Raw genomic sequence first — 27,989 nt, 5'->3', positions numbered from 1 at the left:
AAAGAACAACAAAACCAAAGCCTGTTTTTAATTAAGTCTTTCAGTAGCAGCTAAAACTTGTTGACATGTTTTGACATTTTTTATAGCAAAATGTAGCAAATGGAAGGCTTTTATAGGTCATTTTATCATAAACGCTGCAGGTCAATATGTACAAAGTTTTATACACAATATATAACTATACAATATATAACTATATAATATATAACCATACATAAATGAATAATGTTTCAACATGACAGTCTTTGTCAGGTAACAGTGTAACCCATCAGGACCAGCACGTGAATGGATATTTCAAATTTAAATTAGAAGCACCTGCATATATAACTAGTTATGAAAAGAGGATAGGGCAGTTCACCAACTTGTGCCAATGATGCAGTCCAATAATTATTCACTGTATGTCCAAAGTATGCATGTCCAATGTATGTCCAAAGTGAAATCTGAAAACATATTGATTAGGTTATTACATGTCCCCCCACATATATGTACAAACCGAGAGATGCTGCATGGCTACCTGACAAAGAATATCATGGGCAAAAGATTGTTCTTTGGTGTAAATATAAATATTCATTCACTTGGGTGACAGATCAGTGTATAGGTGCCATGTTTTTTTATGAACTGTGGTTCATATGAGCCGTTTCAAATCATCCTCCGGGGATTTTCTTTAAATACACTAGAAGTGTTACAGACTTTAATTTTGAGCAAAAAGCTGTCAGATTGACACAACTTTCACAAGAAGGACAATGATGATTTCATTTGTAAAATGTGATACACTACAAATGCTGTTACTATAATGACAGAGTATAAGCAAAATATTAACCATCTTGTTTATCTTTTTTTGACACAGTTTGCAAAGTGTGTGTATGTCTTTGTACTTATTTTTAAAATAATGAATAAGCTGTACTAACTGAATGGTTTTATAAAGTATCAACATGATTTACATATGACATGTATAACCCTTTTAATGTCTATGAAAATGTGTGTGAAAGCACATCTTGGTCCATGATTTTGATAATATTCAGCAAATTTTAGTAATAAATATATTTCTGCACATTTCTATGAATAATGAACAGCCTATTTTAATTGCTTTGGTAATGTCACACGTTTATGAAAGACATACAAATGCAAGCTGTGTGCAAGTTGTCTTAGACAGGGCTGCATGCTTAGAAAATAATGTCATCTAATGTGTCAATAAAAGGTGAGCCAACAGCCTGTTTGCTAACAGCTTGCATTGAGGATTTACTGTAATCAAATAACTAAGAGAATATCATGACAATTTGAAGTAATCCATAAAATATGTCCCTCAACTGAATGAACAATATGTTTAGATGCCAAAAGAAGTTCAATAAATGATATTAGATTGTTGACTTGGTGATATCATGTTGTTTAACAACTGCAAGAGATTGAAATGAGCATAGCCACTCAGCTGAAGGGAGATGATTCAATTCCCACATCATATCACATGTTCACTGAGAGCCTTCCCTGGAGCATATGAAGAGGGCTGTCCTCCAAGACACACTGGTGTTCCCTCTCTGTCACAAAGTTGGACTAACATCAAAATTGCAAAAGAGAACTTGTTCCTTGTTAGATTATTTAACGGTGGGCTACCATTTTGCTTTAACTTCTTTGAAATCAAAATGACCTAATGCATTTATATTTGGGGGAGTTGCACCCCATCATTTTTATTCAGGAAGCACACCTACTCACCTTCATCAAGTAAATATCAAAGATCTTTGGACATAAAAGATCACTTCTTTTTGAGTGAGATTTTAACGTAAACCTTTGCTTCAAGGATAGTTGCCCTTGGGTCTGACTTGCAGTTACAGTCTGTGCCAGTAGATGTCAGTATTTAGAGCATTTGAATGGTCTACGTACATGGCAACCATTCAAATGCTCAGATTGTCTTCAGCAGCTCCTTATGCACCCACACAGACTGTTAAAAGGAAGAAAAAGGTCATCATCACGCCAAATGTGAAAACTGCCAAACAAAACTCTTCCTGAAACCATCCTAAAAGATTACAGCTAAGCGTGAGTAAAACTGTAAAATTGATGTGGTTAGAACAAAATTTCAAAGTTAAATAGATTAACCAGACTATTGAAAAATATAGGTCCTTTTAAATTTTTCATGAAAAAATTCAGCTTCCCAAAGATTTTAAGAGTCAAGAGTGAAAAGTAAATTTCTGTATTCTGTCTGAATAGTGATTGTGAAACTGAATTGTGCCTGTCAGGCCTGTGGCTGGGATGCACAGTGCCGCTTAAACTGTTTCCCCCAGCACCGGTCTGTCGCTTTTACGTACAGCCCTCAGTCCAGCTCATATGTTCTTTCATCCCTGAGCACAGAGCAAGATGATAACCACTCACCTCACATTCTTCACCTCCTTGCTGTGATGGATGTATTGTGCTGCTTTACAGAGTTAGCATTAGGGGCTGCTGTTGTGACACCAGCGTGGAGCTCTGGATGACCTGGTATCAGACTGGTTCCTGCAATCAGATTTCCCAACTGTATCCTTATTGGCCTTTAGTGCCTTCAACAGCTTCAAAGCGGTGGTCCACTTATGTGCCAATCCAGACTCACCCTAGCACACATCCACTGCCCAAGGAGGTAGGATGTTTCCAGGGGTGCATTTCACTGCTAATTAGTCAGTAGTTTTGTTCACCACTTTTAACTGGCTGCTCATCCTCTCATTGTCTGAATAAAGTATTTATCGGGTGTGTCTGCGCAGACATGGTAGCCTCATCTCTCCTCCTTGTCATACGAGTCAATCTATGGGAGTCCATCTTGGAGGGCCACTGGGGGAGTATTTTTTAATGTTGGTTACATTATCATATCATTACAATAACATTAACCCAGGGAGTCCCTGGGTATGTGATGGTGTGGTATTAGAATGGCACACTCTTGTCGGATATATTGTGTTGCTCTGGCATGCTGGGCCAGGTGCACATTTGTGGTCTCGTGCTTGTGTATTTGCTTTTCTTGTTTGTGCTTTGTGCTTGATTTCTGGAGTCACCCTTGATAACAGCGTCCGTACATAATATACAGTATAATTTTCTATATATTGTAGCTTTGCCGTTTGTCATTTCTTTTAGCTTTATAGTTCTTCATTCTCATTATAGTGGAGATGCTGTATTGCAGGTATTCACTTTGTATTTGCACATTGGAAGTTGCTCTGGATAAGAGTGTCGGCGACATGACAAAATATAAAGGTAAATGTGTCAGGAATGTAACGGCTGCTTCCTCGGTTGGCCACCAGATGGTGACATAGCTTCCTGTGTTCTATGTCTCGTTTAGTTAATGTGTTTCACTTGTGTTAATTAGTTATTGGTTGCACCTGTTTTCTCTGTTATTTAAGCCCTGCCCTTTGTTCATGTGTTTGCTCAGTCTTGAGTTGCCATGCCTATTGTGTGTGCGTGTGCGTGTGCGTGTGCGTGTGCGTGTGCGTGTGCGTGTGCGTGTGCGTGTGCGTGTGCGTGTGCGCGTGCATGTGTGCGTGTGTGAGTGTTCTCTATTGCACCAACTCTGTTTTGTATCCCCCAAGTCTCCAGTAAAGGTCACTTTATTTTCTTTGAACCAAACCTGTTCACAAAGTTCTGATTTTTACCCATGCGAAATACGCTACTGACCTACTTCTGATCTCCAGGAATTCAGTTTCCTAGTACAGCTCAGCAGAAGTAACAAATGATGCCTGATATTCTACTGAGAGGAAAGGAGGAAGTCACCTGTGTTCATATTTAAAGCAAATGTAAAATGTAGTCAATTTGTTCTGCCAGCGAGGGCCCCTGGTGAGCTGAGCGGCTCAGTAAAGCTCAGTTTGTGCACAAGGCAAGAACCGTGACCACTGAGCTACCTAAGAGCCCCTCACCTTTTGTCGGTCTGATTGGCTTTATGTTCTTCCTTGCTTTGTCTTTGTCTTTTCTGTTCAAGTTAATTTTGTTTGGAAAAAACACCGCTAAACAAAAAAAACTCTAAATGAGTATGACCTCTGGCATTCCACCCAATGTCTTTCCATAGCTCATGGCAGCGTGTTGCACTAAAGAAAAAAACCCTCAAATTTTGCTGCCTTCAGGGGCTGCACTGACATGTTAACGTGCTTCAGAACATAAAGCCTTCTTTCACTTCACTTCTGCTCTTCCACTTTTTTTTCATACTTTATCATTTCCCACAACTTCTCTCTTTCACTGTGTCTGAGCAGCAGAGGGTGTGTTTGTAGTGGTAGTGCTGCGGTTGGCTGTATCTGATAGACCTGACTGGAGCTCCTTTCCTTGGGAAACCCCACTTGCTGTTCTCCAAAAGCACCATCCCCATCACCTTTCCTGTTAACGTTCCTTCATATTCACAAGCCCTTAACAGGTGTTCCACATCCTTCCAACTACATATTTTGTTTTGTTTTGGAGATACTTTTAAGCTGCCATTGACTTGCCCTTGTGTCCCATCTGACTCTGCCTTGTGTAATGAAAGGTAAACTGAACACCTCATTAAATATCCTCCAGAGAAAGAATTCTTTTATTAATCTAATACAAATAAAGACGGAGCACACAGGACGGATATATCCTTTAAGGTATATTTTAAGAGTTCAGAATCCTTTATTCCATAAAACACAGCAAATGCTGGTGATTTCAGTGCCAATGTACCATGTCCCTGTGATCTTCTTCAGTAATGCATACATGGGTTGAATTATGGTATAGTGGTTAGAGCTCAGGAGTAGAAAGGATGCTGCAATCGCACCCTTAAGCAAAATGCTTGCCCTTAGCTGCTTCACTTAAAAATGAAAGAAAAAACATTTCTGTGTTACAGTGTGTCTGTGTTCCAAACCGTCTCATGTGTTCAAGTTGTGCTCAATAGAGGCATATGCTGTGCTATGGGACATGGAATTTCATGACATTAACGTCATGGAAAGCTCCCATGCATTTAGTCACTTTAGTTAAACAAATGCAAGAAAATCTGACATTTAGCTCTCACGCAGCCTGAATTGTCAGTTCCAGCTCTCTCATATTTCTTCATAAACGTCTCCTTTTATGCACGGTGCCATGCTAAAAGGCGCCATTATAGTGAACCTTTGTGAAGATTTTCTCCCCAAGGCCGTGAAACAACTGGCTTTCCAAATCTCACTCACAAATCTCTTGAGTTTGACTTTAATTTTCACCTTTTACCATTGCCTCCCTAAACGGCTTTTACAGCTTCACGTCCCAGGGGTCACTGTAGCTCTCCGTCTGAAATGACAGCTCTTCCCTGAATTTTCTCTTTCTGCTCTGCATTGTGTCACCAGACGGTAACTTCCAGGTCAGATGACTCACTCACATTTGCTGGATATCATTTCTATGACCTTTTACTTATTCAACTGGAATGGACAGCTAACAATTTCCTGACAAACTACAAGAGAGAAGGGAGCTCTTCAAGATTACTAATCTTCATTCTATGTTTCAATATTTAATCCAGCACACATTCTTTATGACAGTAAGGTGTTGTTGGAAGTGTGCTTGTTCTAATAAGAATATCAAGCAAAATTGTTTCATACACACATTTTGGGCAGCTAAGTGTATTATACGGTTTGGTTCATAGTCCTGGGGCCCGTCAATCAAATAACAACTCTTACTAAATCTTATATACTAAAAACTAAATACTAAATACTAAATCTTACACGTAGTTTATTTATGGGGCTCAGATAAACAGCAATAACTTCCTGAACATACATGAATAGTCCACATGAAAGTGTCTTTACTTATATCCTTCTCTTAGAACACTTTTCCAACAACCCATATCTGCAATAAAGTCCTAACAGCTGACACCTCTTACAGTAAATGATGTCAGATCCATATCCGCATTTAATTATCAGCTCAATGAAACCTAATTAATGGAGAGCCGAGCTGGAATGAAAACCAGCATACACAGTTTGCCCGCAGGACGTGATCTCAGATACACTGCCCTAGATGATTTAGATGAGGCACATTAATTCATCCATGAAAGCACTTCCTCTTAGCCCAAACTACCACGGTATAGGCCTTTAAAAAAATGCCGTTAATATTATTACAATTTTAAGTTTTGTTTTTATGCATGGAACATCCTTTTTTTCCATGCTTCCTGTTAGAATTTTTTAAGCCAGCTGGCTTCTCTCTTATGGAAATGCATACAATGAGTTAGTAATCATACTGAATACTGAAGATAGATTTTAAGCTTTTAAGTTTCATACATTTTTTAAGTGTCTGAAAAAATGAAAAAAGAAAAACGTTCATGACTTGATATGTTTATTTTCACATAATTACACTGATTACACAGTACCTCTGCATAATTTCTGTAACTACATCTGGCTTCTTGTTGTTCCCTAAGATGACAGAAAAAAAGAATGCTGACTGCCAATGTTTGTTACACCAAACATGTCAAAAAACAATTATGAACATCCAGTCAGGAACAGGGATTGCCACAGAAGAATTCAGTTTAGTCCTGGGACTGGCTCACACGAGCACTGTAGTGAGGAGAATGAAATATATCACAGATGCACCCCTTCCTGTTTTAATGAGGATGATGTGGTTTCCTATAAATCTCATAAGTGACAGCTTGCCTTTTTCCATTAGTCTCATCTATATGTAAAAGCCTTATATAAAGAAGTCTTGGAGAAGTGCAAATTGTCAACACGGCACCTGTTATCTTCCACTTTCCTCGTTGCATTTAAATACAAAACTGAATGTCAGTTTGCGTTCAGGAGAAACTACAACAGCATTTCGCGTGTCCCATTGATTGGCGCATTTCTGAGTATGTGTACTTGCCTGTGTGCCGACAGTGTTCATACGGTAAAAAAAATAAGTAGGTTAAATGAAATAAACGCAATCATTGCCGGGCATCTGGAATCCATTAAACACGCTTTATGTCCACGCAGTGCAAAGGCCAGTAGCCCGTATGCAGGAATTCCTACATAACCAGTTTGGTTAAAGTGGTGGCAAATGTCTCACCGCTAAAGATGTTCTTTACCACATTAAAAAAAAAGTTTAGGTGGCATGCCCACAGAGCTAGACACATAAAACCCAGAAAGCCCATTCATCACTGTCAAAACAGCAGCGCTTCGGAAGTTCAGCGCCGTGCTTTGAAATCCGCCCACTAAGGTCAGGCTACATTGAGTAGCCCTGTGGTCTGTGCAGGGTACTTTACTCACAATGCTGTCCCGTGTTCTCCTTAAATAAAACTCTTTACGTGTTTTTACAAATCTTTTCCACACTTTTTATAGTGAGCATTACCAATCTGACTCAATTTCGATGAATTGGACTACTCGTAGAGTTGCTCGTGGACATATACTGTTATATTGAATAAAACTGCGTTATTGCATACGTTTTTTTTTCCCCAGAGTCATAATCAGAATGAGAATTTATTGGCCAAACATGCTTCTACACATACAAGGAACTTGACTCCGGTTCCAGTGTCTCTCATAGTGATTGCATACAGCGTCGAAAGCGACAACAACAAATACCAAACAACAGCAGTGCAGTACGCATACATGGAATAAGTACGCTCCAGTCCATGTCCGCGGTCTGTCTTGTAAGAGGTCTTTCAGGGAAATATTCTTAATGTTTATTGTTTCGCAAATATTACTGAACAGACTCTCAATTTGGAATTGCTTATTTTCATTCGTGTCACGCAACTATAATTTTAGGAGACTGACAGTAAGATCCTTTAACAATAGCTACACGTTTACAAAGACGTTACAGTCATTGTGATGATAATATATTCCTTTGCTTCCAGTTCTGGTAGCTGGTCGAACGAATAATCGGTCCGACAAGTGGTCTGCGTTACGTCACGTATTATTTTGAAACACCTGCATCGTGACTTCTTATCACTGGCAAAGTCCCCTGCAACTCCGATCATTTCTCCTGCTGCTGCTCGCCGCCCGAAGGCGCTCTTTCAGGTGTACGGCACTCAAGAACATATACTCAAAACATGGCGACACGGCAGCCGCACAAGATGCCGCTCCGTGCACTTTTTACGATATTTCTCTTCTTCGTGCTGGTTCTCGACTGTTCTTCTTCCTCGCTCTGGCTTCGCGAAGACCAGCGCTTCATGTTGCCGCAAAACAGGGGTTTTTCATGGGTGAACACGGACGGCCAAAATCACGGTATGGGTACCGAGACTTGGAGGCAAGCGTTGCACCGAGGGAGAGAGCGGAGAGCGGCACCGCAAATGCACCAGCACGATAACCGCAGGAGTGCGTCAGACTCACCGCCGCTCAAGGTGTATGGAAAGGTAACATAAGGCATTCTTGTTACCCGGGGTATCTGTAGCTGGCTTTAGCTGGCAGCTACCCCTCCGACTCAACCTCAGGTATAATGGATAACAAGCCAGCTAGCTAGCTAATTATTTAACGTGATAAGTTAGCCAACTTGCTAGCGTTAGCAAGCTGTTTACTTGCCTTGATAGACAATTGAGCTAGTCGAGCTAGCTGTGTACTGTATATAACTTGCTGGCATGATATCGATTGGTGGTGTTGCGTCTGTCATAGTTGTGGCAGGCTAACGTTGATTGTCACTGTCAGCTAGCTAGAGCTAGCTATTTAGCTGTCTGGCCACAACCATGCACGGAGCGATTTACTTGCTCTCAGATGTCCTCTGAAGTTGTAGTTGGTACACTAGTCTACAGATTTTGAATGAATGTTTAGCATGGATGTTTGGACAGTTAGTCACCTAATTGGGTATGTTACCTAACCACAGAAAAGGCTTGTGAAATCAAAATATCGCTTTGTGGCTAGCGTTTGCTAGCTAGATTAAATCGGCGAAAAAGGCAATGAGGATGAAAACGGTAACCGTGTTAGGCATGTAGGTAGTAGGTCTTTATGGCTGTTATTCAGGTTATGTTTACTCCGTTGATAAAAGGTCAGATGTTAGCAAATATTATTTTGCAAACGACAAAAGAAAGTAGCTAGATTAGAGCCTAACGTGTGGTGTAGATCGTCATATAAGAATTGCTGCTTCCTGCTAACCGAAATGGTTTGTACCAGGCACAGGCGAAACCTATAGCTGGCTGTCTAGCTCCCGAGAAAAAAAAGCGTCCTTGCTTTGTTCGGCGTCTCACACAATTTCGAAGTAGTCATAACCAGCTACGTAGGACTAGGTTTAAGATCGCGCTGTTAAAACCTCAAGGTAAACAAAAAAACACATCAATGGTAAAACAGACGCACAACACGTGAACACCCTGCTGGAATTTGATTTTGTGTTTTACAAGTTGGATTTGATCTCGGCAATAAGGGTTAGTGAAATCCGATGCATTCTGTGTCCCTTCACCACGCCCCGCGATGTTGTGTACTCCTGTTTCACAACACGGCGGCTCCAGCCAAAGCGTGACACGCTCCCGTTCCTTACCCCAAACACCGCCGCTGCAGCCCCGTCACACCGCATTTCTGAATAGCTGTAGACGGCCGCTGTTTGACGCTTCCTCCCTCTGTATCTCGCAAAACCGTGATATGGGCTAGCTATCTACATTTATGTAGGGTTTGGGAAAGTTTCCAAAATAAACCTCACGTTTAGCGAGTGCTTATCGTGTTTCAGTCTCCTGCTTACCGCCTGTTAATCCATTTCATGTTCATATCTACAGCATTTTTTAGACTACATGCTGTTGATTAAAATAAATTAATATCAAGCCATAATTGGTTCATTTTGGTACCGTTGAATCTTCGAAGTTTGCTGTTGCCTAAATCATTCATACTGCAAACCTCAGCCCCACAATAAACTTAATGTGTTTATTTTATTTTATTTTAAAATGTTTTTCCAAGTATAAACAGAACGGTAATTGACGGGTTTGTGTTCCTCTGTGGCTGTGATGGAAATATACTAAGCATTGTGTACCAGTATAAGAGACAGACATTTTTGGAAGGAAAAACTGATTTTGTGTTTTTGCTTGAGTAAGTCATGCAAAACAGAGATCAACTTGAGCATGAACATACTTCATGTTCTGGCAAGTATTTCTTCAGTCAGATAATGAACTGTTGAACTGATTTAGCTGTAGAATACCCCTGGTCCAAGAAATATTCCAATTCTGAGTATGATAAAAGCTAATAAAATTATCATCTATGATGTACAGTAGGTCAGTATGCTCGTTTATAATTCTGGTTTGTAGGCTGAACTTTAAGTTGAAACAAATCTTGTTCTTTTCCGTTAGATCTGAGTGACAAATCATTCATGGTGCCTGTGCTTTTTTTTACATTGTATTTCTGTACCAGAATTATTTTTGGCTGCAAAAAACTGTGAGGGAAAGCAGAGCAGTCACATACTGGAGAGAAAGCCCTGGTATACTTCTCACAAATCAAAGTTTGTCTGTGAGGAAGCTTCTAATGTAGTTGGTCCATTTTTAGCCTCTACTCATATGATATATGTGGGCTGGGGGAGCTGGATAGAGGTAGGCCATACCTCATAGCAGTCTCTCGTTTCAAAGTTAAGGTTTTGTGTCAAACAGCCATATGAAAGCTATAACTACTAGACATCTTCCAAAGGCCGTCAGTAGAGATATGGAGTAGGGAGACAACGAGTCTGAAAACAGTTCCTTGTTGTTTAGGTCTAGTTTAGATCTTTTTTTTTTACCACCTACCTCCATAAGTGATACGGAGCAATGGAGATGATCTGTCAGAGGCAGGTAAAGCAGTGTTATTATGGATACAATTAATGTAGATACTGATAAGTAAAATAAACACCCAGATGCTTTCCAGCTGCTTTCACTTCAGTTTGTGCCAGCTGGTTCTGCACCACCTTCCTTGAATCGGCTTTCTTACTAAACTGGAGGTGGTGTAACGCCGGTAATAAGAAGAATCACCTTCACTACGAGTTGGAGCAGGCTCGAATTGCCAAGCTGGTGTGTAACATGGTATGTGCACTCAACGTCAAATCAGTCTTCAGGAGCGTGGGTGGACAATCACAGAGCTAAAATATGTTTGTTTACTTCCGCGTTTGGGGTCACTTTGGTTTGTGTGTTGAAAAGCATCATGTGCATCTAAGTTTTATTTTGGAAGCCTCTCTACATTAGCTAGCTAATTAGCTTGTGAGCTGGTTGCCAGGCAAGTTTGGTAGCTGCCCTGCAAGCTGAATCAAATTAAATTTATGAAGCTGCCGATTTAGCCATTTCAATCCGTGTTCAGATCCAGAATAAGAAGGCAGTGTTGGAGGACTCTGTGTACAGGTGTGCTTGTTAAACAAGTATTTTGTGTTTTTGAAACACTGAAATAGAAATATTACTACACATATTGACCTCTTGAAACACAGGCCTTCAAAAATCCTGTGTACATTTATGGATATGTCACATCCTCTTCAAGATCTGATCCAAGGGGGCTTTGTACAGTCACACTCCAGGACAGAGCTGTTTTAATGGTGTTGTAACTTCTCTGGTCTGAATGGTAAACACAGGATCAATGCAGAAAAACAAGAGGTGGCTTCCTAGGTGTAAAAAGGGCTAGGCGATCTTGCTTGCCTTTTCCTTGCCTGTTTTGTACTTTAATGGGGTGAAAGCTCCTCGGTGTCAATAAGCAGGCACAACCAGCAGCCCTTCACTCAGACTGAAAGAGCCAGAATAGCCAGAGTGAAAGCAACACATACACAGATAGTCACACTCACAATTCACAATACAGGATTTAAGAGGTGGCACTCATTCAGAGATGGATAGAAGTCATATGGAAAACCTCAGCTTTGGGCTGAAGTCCAGGCAGTTGCCTCTAGGCAGAAGCCAGAATTCAGTGTGCCATCATGTGCTATAGGTCTGATTTCTGGTAATGCAGTGTGAGGTAGTAATTTGGCTGTACTAGGTCCAGTAGTTTTTGCTCCAGCTCACACTAGCCTGGTTCCAGCTCAGGGGTATTAGTCTGTCATTGGTGTTCCTTTGACCCAACACCACATTTGATAGTGATGAGACCTCTGTAAGGGAGGAAAACTAACCATGGATCTCCACACCTTTGATCATTTCATTTTTTTTGTGTGAGCCAAAAATAGAAGGATGACAGGAATGGATAAAAACACTGCAGTTTTTCAAAATCCCATCAATGGCATGTGGTTTCTCCATTTTAACATACCATTTCAGGGAAAAGTAAATCTCGCCTAACCAGTTTATCTAAAGTGAAACTAGCTTCATCACTGTCATGAGCAGAGTTTTGCATTCTTGTTGCTCAACAGAAACTGTTGTAAATACACTGGCTGACCAAAAAAAAAGTCGCCGTTTGCATTTAAATAAGCAAATGATCTGGGGTTGCTTCAGTTGGTCAGGTCTAGGCTCATCAATGATATGTGGCAATAAAGTGAAGTCAGCTGAGTACCTGAATGTACCTGAATGACCAGGTTATCCCATCAATGCATTTTTCCTTCCCTGATGGCACGGGCATATTCCACGATGACAATGCCAAGATTCATTGGGCTCAAATTGTGAAAGAATGGTTCATGGAGCATGAGGAATCATTTTCACACATGAATTAGCCACCAGAGAGTCCTGACCTTAACCCCACTGAAAGTCTTTGGGATGTGCTGGAGAAGACTTTACGGAGTGGTTTGACTCTCCCGTTGTTAATACAAGATCTCGGCCAAAAATTAACTCAACTCTGGAAATAAATGTTGTGACGTTGCATAAGGTTGTTGAAACAATGCCACAGCGAATGCGCGCCCTAATCAAAGCTAAAGGCGGTCCAACACAATATCAGAGTGTGCAACTTTTTTTGTGGCCAGGCAGTGTAGTTAGTGACTGTGATATTTTTATCAGGCGTTGAATTGGTGGTGTAGGGGTGGGGAAATGTGCTAACATGGACATTGAACATTAAACGGTCACTCGCTCTGACCTGTAAACAAAAGTAGGACGTACTGAAGTGCGCTTTGTTTTTGATTTACATGTCTTAGCTTCTTGGGCTAGGTTTAGGCTAATGTTTTTAGAATTAAGTAAGACATCTTGCTTAAATAATGAAATGATAGTTCATTTAAGATAAATCATTTTAGAATTGAACTTGATTGAAGATACACGAATAAATCAACGTGTGAGACTAGCAGAGTAGGTCTAAATAGACCTCGAACTAATGCTCACATGTGTTAGTGGCCCACGACAATACAGCGCTGTTCTGCTTGACGCAGCTTGGCCAGACTGAGTGACAGGGTGGAGAGTTGTGAAGCGTTGTCTTAACGCTGTTTCAGTTTGCCTCTGCAGTTCAGTTTGACTTCACTCGGGTGTATTTGCGTAGCACTTATGGACATTGATCAAAAGGAGTTTGGAGAAGAAAACAAAGGTGTGTCTGTCCGCACTGACAAGGAAGAAATTAAGTAAAGTTTACCATGTCTAGCTGGACATACACGATGACGAAGACTGCAGTCACAGGAGAACATTCTGAATGGCCATTGCTTAGGGGAAATTTACAGCTCTGTAAAATGTCAGGTGGGAAGATGCACACAAAGGCCTAAATGTGACTGTTTGAGAGACCGCGATAAGCGCCTCGTTTGCTTTTCAAAACTAGACCATAAAAAACCCGCTGAGGACAGAGTTAACAAATTGGTAACGTGGCTATTTTGGAGGATCACGGGAATACCGTTGACTATGAAATTTTATGAAATGAGTCTTTCACAGTAAGTTCTGGCGTTAAACTGCAGAAGCTGATCAAAAGCAGGACCCCCTGCGTGGAGTCCCATGGCTGAAGTCATGCTAGATGTCTTTCCCAAAATGAAGTTTGCATCATGACAAAGATGCCACTGTCCTGTGCTTTGTAGTGATGAGTGTCACTCCATGATGACTAGTGTCCATGGGGAAGGTCAGTGGTTCTGTGTCTCTGTAAAGCCTGAAAGAAACTTACATTTACAGAGTTTGGCCTAAATTGTGGGATGAATCTGACCAGCCGAGGCCAAGTGTTACAGCACAGACTTCCTCCAATTAGAAGGTATTTGAGCAGGTGTCCCTCACCAAATAATGAAGCACTGCTTCTACAGACACAGACAGGTCATGCCTGGATGGTGCCCTGTAGCATTCTGATGTGTTTACACAGGTGAGCTTGGTATGGTCTGTATCTTTTGTGCGCCCAACACTAACAAATACAACAAATTCCGGTCCGATCCCCCTTGATCCAGCTAACAGTCCAAGTCTGAAAGTGAGAAGCTGCCACAGGTTTAATGTATCAACAGTCTGAGCCAGTGCTGGGTCGTTGCCCTGGTCCATATTCCAAATCCTGGAGACCTGTTTTGAGTGAAGGACAGTGAACTTCCCTAAAAGTCAGGCTATAGAAAACTGAAACGAGTTACTCAAAAAAAATGTCCGCAGGCGCTCCACTGTGTGACTGTGCACGGGAAGAAAAAAAAACAGAAGGGTTTTTCTTACCCGGCATGTCGAATTGCGGAAACCGATAAAGTTTCCATTTCACCTGGGATAGAAAGTCTTGTGTTAATCAGCCAGTGAGGTACTTAAACCATTATTTACCTCTTGTGACAGTCAGCACAAACCTGGCCCAACCTGTCTGTCTCCCCCGGCTGCGGAGGCCAAGACGCCTCTGCTCCCTCGGAGTCAGACGGACGGCCTTGGAAGGCGCTGTCAGAACAAGCTTGCTAAATTGACGACCGCAGACAGGGCTTTTTGTCACTTCTGATTCCGTCCCGGCGAGCGGCGGCCTTTTGGAACGCCGTGACAACACTGCGGAGAGTGCCGGATAATTCCGGCCCTCTTGCCCTTCTCCTAACAAGCACAGCCTGTGCAGAAATGCATTGCCTTGTCTTTCTGGGTGCGTTGCTGTTCTAGGTCTATTAAGCTGCACTCGTCCTGCCCTCTTAGCGTAGTCGGTGTCCTCCTCTCTCATATCTGGCAGCCTGTGAGTATAACCCCCCCCCACACTGCGCAGAGGAAATTCACTTTTAAAGAGTTATTACTGAGCTGGACGGGGGCCATGCAAGTCACCGCTGTCTATGGCAATGACCTCCTTTGAAGACCTAATCATAACTTCCTTTTCCTTTTGCCCTCTCCTCTGTTCTTTACTTCTCCCTTGGCGTGCGAATTTCTGGGTGTGGCAGTGAGCGATTGTAACTCTCTGTGTGTCGGGATGACCTTAATCCACTCATCTGGTCATCTGGTTCTTTGAAGAAGCTCCAGGGGCATCGGCTTCACTGTGCAGAATGTAGGGAACTAATTAATCTCAGGCATTGTTTAGTGCACAATGCAGACGCACACCTTTGAATTTAGGCCTTCCATGTAGTTGTAGTCACGGCAACATCAGGGGGAGATGTGAAAGGCTAAAGAGGCTCTGCTGTGAGCCGTGAGACGGCTTCTGTTTATTGCTTTTGTCGTATCAATTACAGTTTGATTATGGCCCAGACTCTGTCTTATGGTGGATAGAGAACAGATAGGATCTTTTATGATGCATGGAAACTCTCACAGTTTGGAGATATTGGTGGCTTTTATTTCTTCACCATCTGCTTATCTCCAATTACCTGCAGTCTCTTGCCCAAAGCAGTATTTTCTCATCCACCTGCTTCTTGTTCGATTGCCCCATATTTCAGACAGGTTTATAAGGTATCATTGAAGCAGAGCCTCAAGAACATCTAATAACAGTAGGAAGGCTGCTAATCCTCTCTGTACTGGGGGTAGAGCAGCGATTGCATGGTTCAGATGGCTCTGCGCAAAAGAATGAATTAATTGTGTTCTTTTTATAATGTATAAACCACAATACATCTTTATTACAGTTTTAATTAAGTACCTTGCGTGCACTTGCTACCTTGCGTTTTTCAGCAACGCTGACCATTTTAATAATGGTGTATGCACTGCAGTGACACTGTGATTATTAGATCCTCTGTTTTTTATGATCAAGCTGTTACCTCTAGAGTCAGAGCTGTGAAAGGAAGGGTGGTGATGTTTTCTTAGCAAGGGTGAGCAAGCGTTTTCATTAAAAACACCATGCACATAGCATTAGCCTCCCATTGAGCAGTAGAGTTGCATCATGCAATCATGAGTGTTGCGATGCATGAAAGGTTCTAGAAGCTGAATTATGCATTTGATGCAAAACAGCCTCTGCCTGTCCAGAATGCTAACATAAAGAGATACGTGTACGTGTCTGCAAGCTCATTGTGGCTGTGATGCTAGAGGCACTTGAGAAACCCGTGTTTTATGCCTGTATTCTGGCATGTTGGAGGAACACAAATCACTGTCTCTTTCAAGCATTAAAAGTGTACAGTCAGATTGAGGCTTGGAGGCTGCTGTGTCATTGGTGGGGCAGGGGCCATGTTCTCAGCTGAGATGCAGCCAGCAGTGTGAGTGCCTCGTACAATAGTTAATCAAAATAAATGCCTTGGCACCTTTTAAAATGCGCGGGGAAAATTCATTCAGTTCCACTGATCTAAAGAGCACTCACCTTCACATTGGCTCTTTCAGCTTTGACAGGGACACAGGTCTTAGAGTTTAAAGATTATGGTCAGTGCATTGAAGCAGATTGAAGGTTTCTGACCCTAGTATGGAGTGAAGGAGGGCCTGGGTGCACCTTCTCCAGCCCTCTAGCTGGAGCTGGCCAGAGAAGAGGTTTCAGAGTTTGAGTCCCATGCAGCTCATTTAGGCTAATCTGGGCTTTTCCTAACTATAAAGGCCAATCTGGCTTTATTCAGTTGGTTAGCTGCAGTTCCACATCCTCATCAAACTCTTCCTCAGACTGGTCAGGTGGTCACCTCAATCAACCATCTCAGAAGTAAGGCACTGATCCATCTGTGGATGGATGCATGTGTTTGTATGTGTTTGGGGATGTTGGAATTACATCAGTAAGGCAAGGACGTAGCTGTGGGTTTCAGGCAGTTGCAGTGGCTGAAGGAGGTGGTGAAAACGAGGCTAACAGCTCATCATCATGTGGAGGGTTTCCCATCTGTCTTTTGTTAAAGACCTCTGTCAGTGAGGAACTGATGGCTTCGTCTGTGTCCTGATTGAAAATTTGAGTGACTTAATGTTGTCCATTTGTCAGAGGAGCACCAATGAGAGCAAATGATTAAAGTGTGGCCTGTGTGTGCAGGATATTCACCCCTTCATCTGAGGGGACTTCAGACCCCTGTGGTCAGTCCATCTACTTCTGCAAAGCTGTCCTGTTGAAATCTGTGTAGTCATACAGTTCAAGTCATGACTGTCTGTCTGTTCTAAACAAGATCAGAATTCCTGAAACACTTTTGACTTTGGTTGGTTTGTGCATTGAGATTTTGAAATCAGTTTTTTTCCCATATGAGCCAAAGCTCCAATATGCATGATTTTTAAATGTTTTGTTCTGTAATCTCTGTGTGTGGATTTTCTAGCAGACTCCCAATTTATTGTCTGAAATACTTAACATGTAGCTGAAGTTAATTACCTTTCACAGACAAGATTCCACCTTTAACTGCAGGGAAGAGGCTCAAACTCCCTCTCTGTGTCTGCTGGGGACTGGAGGCAGAGAGTAGCAAAGTTGAAAGGATCACTGTCCATTTCAGCTCTCATTTCACAAAATAACATCCCAGTAAACTTATTCTCATATTAATGGGTCCAAGATAGCTCAAATACCCAAACATGTTGTTAGAGCTAAAATTTAGGTGGTAAAAATAACTAACTTGTTACTGGAAGTTAGTGCTCGAGTATCCAGTCCATTCTCACTTCCTGGCACAAACAAATTTCACATGCTGGCTGTCTGTGTAGAAACTGAGAAACCAGTGGGGTTGTCATTCTTCCTGAGATAAATTTGTGTGCGTAATTTACATGTCAAATAAAGTGAAAGGTCATGAAGCGCATGTAGAGTAGAGTTGTTTAGTTCTGTTTAAATTCTGGCGAAATTCCTGTCGTCAGAAGGAAAACCTAACTCTATTCCATCTTCTTCCTCTTTTGTGAGGAGCTGATGTCTTTGCATGCCTCATGTCTGAAATCTAATCCCCCAATGAGTCGTGATGAAGGCTTTAGGACCCCTCTGGCTCTCTGTTTTGGCTCTAACTGATCGATGGCGGAAATGTAATGCAGAGAGAGGTCTTAGGAACCGTGTCATAATGGCAGTCTGGGGAAGAAACGTATTTGATGTTTGATAAAAGCAGACCAGGATCACAAGCGCAGCGGGCTCTGGTGACTGCAGATGGGGCCCAGAATTCTGTGTTCCCCTCTCTGCATTTATATTCCCATAATTTCATAACAGAAAGGGACAAAGGGATGTCCATTATGCCTGTTACCCTTCTCTGGACTTTGGGTTTTTCTTTATTGTAACACTGCATATTTGGTCAAAGTTTATATCAGCTGTTGCGAGTGACAGATATGAGCTGTGAAAGGAAGAGGAAGTTAAAGGGAGGAACAGTCAGAGCCGCTGTGGCATTCAGGCTGGGCCTGTGCTGGTCTGGCAGTCCGGTTGCATCATCTCAAACATTTGCAGGTCTCTGAAGGGGGCGAGCAGCATTGGTCACGCTTGCCTGCATGCGTTAGCGTGCACGTGTGCGTGCACAGCCGTCTGTTTCGAAAAGACACACTGTTTCTGTGCGTTTTGTGTCAGCTGCGAAAGTCGCCCATCAGCGCAGAACTGCAGTCAGCTGAGCTGTGTTGCTTCCTGTTGTTTGTCAGTGAGGAAACCACAGCACTTGAAGAAACACAGCCCCTGTTTGCTGCAGTCTGAAGACCTGCTTACGCTCGTGATGCAGGGGTAGAAAAATCACTTCCACAAGAGGTAGTGTAGAGGGGAACTAAAGTAGCCCACCACATACTGGGGTAGCCTGCATTTTTCATTAGATAACCATTTCCATTTTATGCAGCATGCAGGACATTAAGATAGACACAACTCTACTGTGGTAAAAATGTGGCTCATTTCAATTTAATGGACATTATATGCACGACTGAGTGCATGTTAAGCCATGCTATGATAGACCATGCTAATAATTTCACATTTGCACAGCAAGGAGCTGGCTAGTTGGGTGTTGTGTGAGGACGCAGCACCCTAATGTTGAAATAGACGGAGCTCAATGCCAGAGCCAGAATCTGCAGTCTTAACAACTTTAGACTGGATCACCCTCACTGTGATCATGTTTTTCATTGTTGTTGAGTCAGATTTTTCTAGATGTCAAACAGCAAGTTAGTCCTGCTTCTCACTGAAACCTCACAGAACCACCAACAGCAGCTTCATGTTCAGTGTGGAGCCCTGCCCCTCAGCTAATATGCCTACTGTATGTAACTGATCATGTCTCAGTTTGACCGTGTTTGACCGTGTTTCAGATTTCAGTTTGACCATGTTTCAGGTTTGACCAGGTTTCAGGAGAGCTACACTGGAGGATTTTTTTTCTCAGCACAGGGATCCAAAGTCACCTCAGACGTTGGTCCTCTCAGATGAAGGGGCACATATCCTGCATACACCTTAATCTGCTTCACTCATTAGTGCTCCTTGGACAAATGGACAGGTAGAAGTCACTCAAGTTTTCAGTCAGGACACAGACAAAGCCAGTTTTTCCGCTGACAGAGGTCTTTAACAAAAGACAGATTGAAAACTCCCCACATTATGATGACGCACGATCCTTGTTTTCACCTACCTCAGAGGGCAGACGTTTTTAGGAGACACACTGCTGTCAGACACTCTGTGCTTTCCAGGTGCATTAAAATTAATCTCCTTCACAAGTAGCATTCCTGATTTTATTCGCGAACATTTTAGCACTTGCTGCTGAAGGAACTGTAGCTAAATTTGTGTAGGTTGCAAAAGAAAAGAGGGAAAGGTGAGCCGTGATGAACGTGAGAACTCGGCGTGAGGGAAACGGCACACTGAGACAGAACAGGCCATTCACTGAGCTCACCCATCCTGGGATTTGAGGAATTCCTTGCAAATTCAGCCCTGTAAGCTGATGAGACAGTGTAGTTAAGGTGCCTGGGAGGTAGCCAGACCAACACAGAACACCAGCCCCCCCACTTCCCAAGACGGGAATGTTACTGCTACCTTTATCGTGTATTGTTCATGTATCTTGTCGGTAGTAAGAGAAGAGGTAAATAGTTTTGTTAACTGAGTGTTCCAACTGGAACTACATGGAAAAAACATATGCTGATGAAAAAGCCCCCTTCACAGTAGTGGCAGTGTAGCATAGTGGTAAGGAGCAGAGCTTGTAACTGAAAGGTTGCTGTTTTGATTCCCCACTGGGGCACTACCCAATACCCTGGGGCAAGGTACAGTACCTAACTCATAGTTGCTTCAGTAAATATCCAGCTGTATAAATAAATGACATGTAAAATTGTAACCTATGCAAGTCGCTCTGGATAAGAACATCTTCTAAGTTACAGTAATGTAATATTGGTACTCGGGACCAAGTCTTTCCCTGGTGGACTTCTCTGCCTGCCGTCCAAGGTCACAGGGAATCTTGGCCTATTAATGCCCATAGGTGTGTGAACACTCTCTCTTTGGCTTTGGGTTCGAGCAGAGCAGTGCACTTGAATGCATCTGTCGCCCAGTGAGATCATCCTCTGTGTCTGGGCCTGACTGCTGTAGGGGTGTGGGTTCTTTGGGTTATTCATAGCTGTTACCTGGTGAGAGTGCACAACAGGAGCAGTGCTAAGCAACGGTCCATTCAGCGGAGACATTAATATGAACCCAGGGGAACAAAAAATAAAACAAACACAGGCTGTCACTGAAGGAAAGATGTGACACGTTTACTGTTATGAAGTAGCCTCAAAGTTATGCTTTGAGCATCTCAGAAGGTAGATTTTCCCTTTTATTATTTCCATATTGATACCAACTTGTAGTGGATTCAGGAGACACTTCCAGGAGGCAATGAAGCCCATCAAACCACATATTACCTGAAGGGCTGTCAACGTCATATGGAAAATGGCTTAGATAACACGTCTCCTCATGTGAACATGCATGCGTGTTTGTAAACATGTGAGCACACAGCCACATACACAGACAGACATGCAAGCATGCAGATGTAAATTCAGTGATTCTACACAATGTCATTAAAGGCAAAGAATGTAGCACAAAAAAAACACCTGAAAAAGGACATTCAGTTTGACTGATGAAATGACAATTTAGTTGGCATGACCGCCAAACCACAGGGTTTCGCGCACACCTTCAGAGCTCTCTGCGGCCCTTGTGTACTCGTGGGTTATGGGTGTCAGTTCTGATTGATCTGTTAGCAGACTGTGTCTTGAAAGCAACGTAACAGCCACGGCTGCAGTGATAACCCGATGACATAATCAGCGCAGTCAAGAATTGAGTCAGCTAAGGCTGGTCTTTTTTTAAACAGTTTCAGAATCAGATTGGCAGAGAATATTAGCAATACGAACAATATCGAGCTGCAAAATTCATATCAGTCAGATTTTTGGCTTCTTTCGCAGTGGAACCCCTGCTTGTTGTTGTCTCACTTTGTCTCCGGGGGGGGCGGGGGATTAAAACAGTGTGAGATGCTCCTGCTGATTTATGTGCAGGAAAGCCTTTTCGCAGCCCTCTCACTCCCTCTCTGCATGCCTGCCGGTTACACCCACTCAGGCACACACATGCACACACACACTGACACACTCCTGCACACTCACGCACACACACACTCACTCACTCACTCACAAACGCACTCACACACTCCTGCGCACTCACACACACACACACACACTCACTCACAAACACACTCACACACTCCTGTGCACTCACACACAGACACACTCACTCACAAACACACTCACACACACACACACACACACACACACACACTCACTCACTCACACACAGACACACTCACTCACAAACACACTCACACACACACACACACACACACACACTCACTCACTCACTCACAAACACACTCACGCACTCACACACTCCTGCACACTCACGCACGTGTGCACACGCACACACACACTCACTCACAAACACACTCACACACTCCTGCACACTCACGCACACACACACTCACTCACTCACAAACACACTCACACACTCCTGCACACTCACGCACACACACGCTCACTCACAAACACACTCACACACTCACTCAAAAACACACTCTCACACACTCACTCACAAACACACTCACGCACTCACACACTCCTGCACACTCACGCACGTGCGCACATGCACACACACACTCACTCACAAACACACTCACAGACTCCTACACACTCCTGCACACTCACACACACACACACACACACACACACTTGCAGGCACACGCGCTGCATTGCGGCCGGTTACCCGCTCACTCTGTCTCCCGGGCTCTGCATCTCGTAAATCAGCAGGCGGCCGGAGTGTCAAATGACCCGCTGTAGGTTGGGGGGAGAGGCAGATCAGCCTGCAAGGACTAGGGCACAAATCACAAGCAGACCTTATCCCGGGATCAGATTTATGCCAGCGAACAGGTTCCGTGCTTCTGATGCACGCTCACAAGCCGACGCCAACATACACGGAGGCCGAAGGCCGTGCGGGCGCGTGTGGCAAAGCTGGACCGCAATCGGCTGAATCGGCCGCACGTGATTTCGGCTTGACCCCCTTGTTGTGGGTACTGCCGCTGCAGAGATGATGTAATCTGCTCAGTCCCTCGGATCTGTTTGTGGCATGCGCACACTGGCCTACCCTGTGGTTCATCTCTTCCTCGCCTGCTGAATAATGCATGAGAACGTGATGGCAGATTATATCCACACACCCCATTTAACGCTCCGCTCTGTAAAAATAAATCAAGGGGAATGTAGTCATTTGTTTCTCTAATTTCCCTCCCACAGAGGAGGGGAAAATGGAAACGGGGGAAGGATTAGGAGCCAAGATGATTGTGTCGAAGCAGAGAGAGCGTGAGGAAGAGAGAAGGGAGGAGAGAATCCAACGCAGTTTCTCAGAGAGCCGACAAAGCTTTGGCTTACTGAGGTTTCGAGCACACAGCAACAGCAAAATAAGTTAATGACTGAACCGGGATGAATGGTCCCTCCTCTCATTGCTGTAATCTTGCTTAATCTGCTTGCGGTCGAGTTAGGTGCTGTTTTCCTAGTTATTATAGTGCTGGTTGTAAATGTGTCTAGCCTTAAGGCGAAGGCGCACCCACGCAGGCAAACAAACAACACCTCGACAAATGTGCCACTCTGCTTCCTCGAACAGGCTTGACGACGTGACAGGGACTCTCGGCTCTACAGTGCGCTCGTAAAAACCTGAATGGTGTCTCAGAGAAGGCAGAGCTGCCAGCATGAACAGATGCATTGCAGAGGGAAACTGGGGGCTGACTGTGTAGCACCTGCTACTTCCGCCTGCCGGTTTGTCTGCTGCCGTTCTGAAGGCTTCTCAGCATTTCCACCTTGTGTAGGCTTGGACTGCTGTCTCCTTCAGTTGTGTTGTCCCCTCAGCTGGGAGAAGCAACAGATCGTCTTCCCCAGTTCAGTTTCAGTACGGAAGCTGTCATTGCCTCAGATGGCCGGCGTTTCTAGGAGACGCGATCGCTGCTGTCAGACACTCTGTTCGTTCAGGTGCACATAAAATGAGTTTCCCTCACAAGCAGAATTCCTGATTTTTTTTTGCCTGTGAGCATTTTAACCCTTCCTGCTGAAAGAAATGTTGCTAAATCTGCGTGGGTTGAAAAAGAAAATAGGGAAGGGTGAAAGGGGAAATGAGACACACCGAGACAGAACAGGCCATTCACTGAGCTCCCCCATCCTGGGACTTGAGGAATTCCTTGCAAATGCAGCCACATAAGCTTATGAAAAAGTGTAATTAAGGGCCTGGGGGGTTGCCAGACCAACACAGAACACCATGCCCCCCCCCCCCCCCTTCCCCAAAAAGAAATTTTATTGGTACCATTATCAGTGTTGTTCTGGCGAGTTCTACATCACTAGGGACTGGTCCACTCTTGCCCCAGAGGAAATCAGTGGCATTGTAGGATTGCTGTACCTTGTAGAAAGAAGATCTTTATTATAATTCCCACTGTAATTTTCCTTCAGAGTGCTGGCTGCTTCGTGGATGTTGCATAAAAAAAAAAAGTTTTCCGTTGCGGCGTGTTTGAGAGAATTTGGGTCAGTTATCTCTGGTATCTTGCTGAGAAGACGCCGCTCTTCCTCCCCTGTTGAGCGCGATACCGCCCACAGAGAGCTGCTATTTCATCCAACATCAACAGTTCAATCTGCGAGATCCAAACCTTCCTCTTGTGCTAAATAAAACCCTCTTGTTCGGGGGCTTATCGCATTAGAATTCTTGCTGGTGCATATTTTCTTAAACGATCGTTCTGGTGCTTTTTAAATCAGTCCCCTACAGCAGGGGCTGGCGATTCTGGTTTTCAAGGGCTGCAGGGGTTCCTGGTTTTCATTCCACCTCATTTAACATCTTAACATCTTATCTGAAGTCATTAATTGGATGGAAAGTCAAATGGCCTATTTGTTCTGCAGGAAATATCTACTGCACTTTCAAGATCTCAGCGAATAGGGTTAGTGACTCTTCGCTTGAATGGAAGACGCTAGATCTGTGCGCTTTTTTTCCTTGTCCTGGTGTGACTTTTCCATGATTTTTTTCCCCGCTATTGTTGTGCGGGAGACAGAGGTTAGATGGAGATACTGCAAGGTCAGTGTGATGGATGATTAAGCGGATACACACCCTCCCTTCCGATTAAGTCACAGACCTGCTCTGATTTTCTCAAGGATCGTGCCAGTGAGCCGGATGGAAGCCGGTCCAAAAGAAGACAATGCAGAGCTTATCCTGATTTTCATACCGTGAAGCTGATCTTAGCTTACCCCCCCAAGGACGAGATGCCAGTCGGTCACAGGGCTCATCCCTCATCCATCTCTTCTTGTGCCTATGAGTTCTGAGCAGACAGACAGTGGGTACAGTCTTTAATGTCTTTGGTATCTCCTGGCAAGAGATTGTCATGCCGGACTCCTGCAGTCAGGGCTGGGGCTACTCTAACCACAAGGCCCCTGAACCAGTCTACCCTAGATGGTACTCCATGTGATATCTGAGAGTCCTCTCCCACATCTGATAGCAGGGTAGATGTTTACAGCAGTCTGGCTGCTCCCTCCCTGTTCCTGTATCTGCATTCAAACGCCTCTGTGTTCTCAACGTCCTCAGCTCTTTGTGTTTGATGTGTAAATTTTAACTGTTTACTTCTCTCTCGAGGGCAAAAGATTTACAGCCCGGTGTTCCTGAGCATGCTGGCTAAGTTTGAGTCGTATCGTGTGAACATTGTGCTTCCTCTCCGTGTGTTAAAAGCCAACTCTTCAATGCAATTATGGTTATACTGCAAGTTGCGATTTAGACGGGAGAGGAAGCTTAATCTGTCCCCCCTCAGTGACGAAGAATGCTGGGCTTTCAGTTTAATGACATCATGCTGGCCAATACACTGAGTGAGCTAAGAGGATTGTCAAAGAAACCATATGACTGTTTAAAATAGGAAAGTGGGCTTAGGCCTCCATCTTTGTTTCCTAATACGGAATGGTGGTGGAGGGGGGGGGGGGCTGGGGTCACATGAAATGTTGGGAAAATTCTTGAATAATTGTTTGTTTGTTTGCATTTTGGTGTAAGCTTATCCAAACTGTTTGGTAACAAAACTGGTTGACTGGCTCTGATTGGCGTTGTTGAGAGAGTGATGGATGAAAGGCGGAAGTCACATGGCCTCTTAAACTGGGGATGATTTTAACCTTAATGTAGTCCATTTTTGAGTTGAAAGCTGCAGTCTGAAAGTCTGCATGCGTGTGCCGAAGTTGTAATGGGCAAGGTCATGTAGTGTGAGGCTCTTACGAGCAGTAATAACTGCTTCTGCGAGCACCTACTTCCTGTAGGCTTTAGTGATGCTTAGCACTGCAGCCCTCAACAGTGGAGTGCATTTTAATCAGGGGCGGCAGTGTAGCATAGCGGTTAAGGAGCAGGGCTCATACCCGAAAGGTTGCCGGTTCAATTCCCCACTGGGGCACTGCTAGAGTACCCTTGGGCAAGATACCTAACCCACAATTGCCTCAATAAACATCTGTATGTTTATGCATACATGGATAACATTGTAAAAAAACTGTAACTGATGCAAGTTGCTCTGGATAAATGCTAAATGACACTAATGTAATGTAATATAATGTAATCCATTCAGACCCCCCTGTCTCTCTGTAGCTGTGCCCATTCCAGGTGGTCAGCATGGGTGATTACATGCTCCTCCTGCTAAGAACCGCAGTCGGGGGTGGTTTGTGTAAGAGAAGATGAATGCACACCGCACTGACTGACGTTCGGGCTCCTCGGAGTAAACTCTGATGTCTGCGGTCAGCGGGAATTGGGCCACCCTCGTTGTCTTTGTGTGACCTTTCTCTCCATCCTGAGAGGTCTGTGTAGATAGAGGCCTCACTCAGAGCTTGGAGGCAAGGCCAGAACTCGCATTGCACAATCTCCAGTAAACCAGTCCCCCTCCCTCTTTGCCTTTACGTTTGTGTAGCCGGTGCTCTTATCCAGAGAGAGAATTTCAGAGCTTGCCGTTTTTCATGTTGTCCATTAATACAACTGGGTATTTAGGCAAGGTAATTCAGGTTAAGTATCTTGCCTGCAGGTCCAATGTTAGTAATGAGAATCAAACCAGCAACCTTTACATTACAACCCCTTTTCCTCACCAATGCACCACAGTGCTGCTACGGTTTTGTACGTTTCTGTTAATATATGTGAGCGTCTCCGTACACTGTGAACTCACCTTGTTCAGTAAGACAGCAGTCAAATGGCTGAAGAAGGAGAACTCTTTGCTTTGAAAGCCTTGGAAAAAAAAAAAAATCAAACAAGGACTTTACCCAATAATGGCAATTCAGCTGAACCCCGAGGCTGCTTTGGGTCCTTTTGTCTGAGATGCTTACCGAGGCCTTCAGGTGGAAGGTGCGCAGTAAGAAAAAGCTGTGCTGTTAGTGGTGAGAGGGCTCTTATTTGTCCCCGCGGCTGAAGTACTTTCTAAAAATACCAGCCTGTTTGATATTAGCACCCACTCCAAGTATAATTGTTGGTGCTGACCTTCTGGAACTCAAGAAGGGAGCGAAAAAAACAGACAACACTCTTTTGTTGTGCCACTCATCTTTAGGTTCATTGAAAAACAGGCGATACCCTTTTTAAAATAAACGTTGTGTTGAGTGGGGCTTCTTTTCAGCTCTCTGCTGAAAATCACCGGATTCAAATCGGGGGTCATCGGGAGTCTCTGTTATGACGTGAAATGGTACCTGCAGATTTTTTGCGAAGGTCCTGGGTGCCGTTGAGCTGACGGAGAGAAGCGGCGGGCTGCCGGGGAGTACTGTTCCTGCCAGCGTCTGCACTCATTTATTAAAGTATTTCCTTAATGGCTCCATCATTCTCTCTCTTTAGCTGTGCCATTACCCCACTGGCACCTGCTGTACCTAACGTCAGGGAAACTGCTTTAACAGCAGGGGAATGTATGACATCTTCCTCTTGCTGCCGGTGCCCAAGGGATGCTGAGACGTTGCGTTAAGTTAACATCCACCTGTACTTAACACCACCTGTACTGAAAACGCAGTCAAAACCCCGTTTAAAGAGGGTGCCATTAATGGGAAAGCTTGTACCCATTTTTGTCCTTTGTTTGACTTTGGGATTCTGTCTACATTGTAAGAGTTGCGTTGATATTTTTCTGTAATAATCTTGAACAGCTGTGAACACAGCTGTGTTCAGCTTATTTTGTTCACGTAAAGTATATCACCTAGGCTACCAAAGGGGGCACAGATTCATGAAGTGTAGTCCCTCTAGTTCTTTATACTGTGAACAATTGAACTTCGGAGGGTTGTGGATCCTACAAAGTGTATAAAGATTGGCTTATTTTTAAAATTGACTTGAGTTTTTTGTTCACCTTAATCAGTCAATCCGTTTGGTGAAGGGGGAACACAATGTCTTACTGGAGTATAGGGTAAATGTGCCTATTTTCTGGCTTCTCTGGCACCAGCTGAATGATAGACATACCTTTGGCTTTCAGCTCTTGGATAAATGAATTGGGAGAAAGATGGAAAGGGTTAGACAGACGATAAATGGTCTGAGAAACAGGGATGGGAAGGGGAAAAAAGAGGCAGGAGAGGGGGGTTTTAGAGTGCAGTCTCTCCAGCAGCGTCGTAAATTATAGAAGAGCTGGCGGGGTGGAGCGGGGAGTCCAGACGGGAGGGCGGGCGAACGTGA

At 43.7% G+C, this 27,989-nt stretch overlaps 1 protein-coding gene across 1 annotated transcript in view; it reads left to right on the top strand.

Moving 5' to 3' along the window:
* The first annotated feature begins 7,797 nt into the window (after positions 1-7,797).
* The window catches only part of LOC118774227 (sortilin-related receptor-like), a 71,461-nt gene continuing 51,269 nt past the window's right edge, over positions 7,798-27,989 (top strand). Inside the window, exon 1 of the mRNA XM_036523405.1 lies at positions 7,798-8,221. Coding sequence (XP_036379298.1) covers positions 7,919-8,221 — 303 coding nt within the window. The 5' untranslated portion in view covers positions 7,798-7,918. The remainder of the gene's footprint in view (positions 8,222-27,989) is intronic.

Source organism: Megalops cyprinoides, chromosome 3 (assembly GCF_013368585.1).
Source record: "Megalops cyprinoides isolate fMegCyp1 chromosome 3, fMegCyp1.pri, whole genome shotgun sequence".
Classification (NCBI taxonomy): Eukaryota; Metazoa; Chordata; class Actinopteri; order Elopiformes; family Megalopidae; genus Megalops; species Megalops cyprinoides.
Note: the sequence above shows the minus strand (reverse complement) of the source record. Positions and strands in the feature narration are given on the sequence as shown.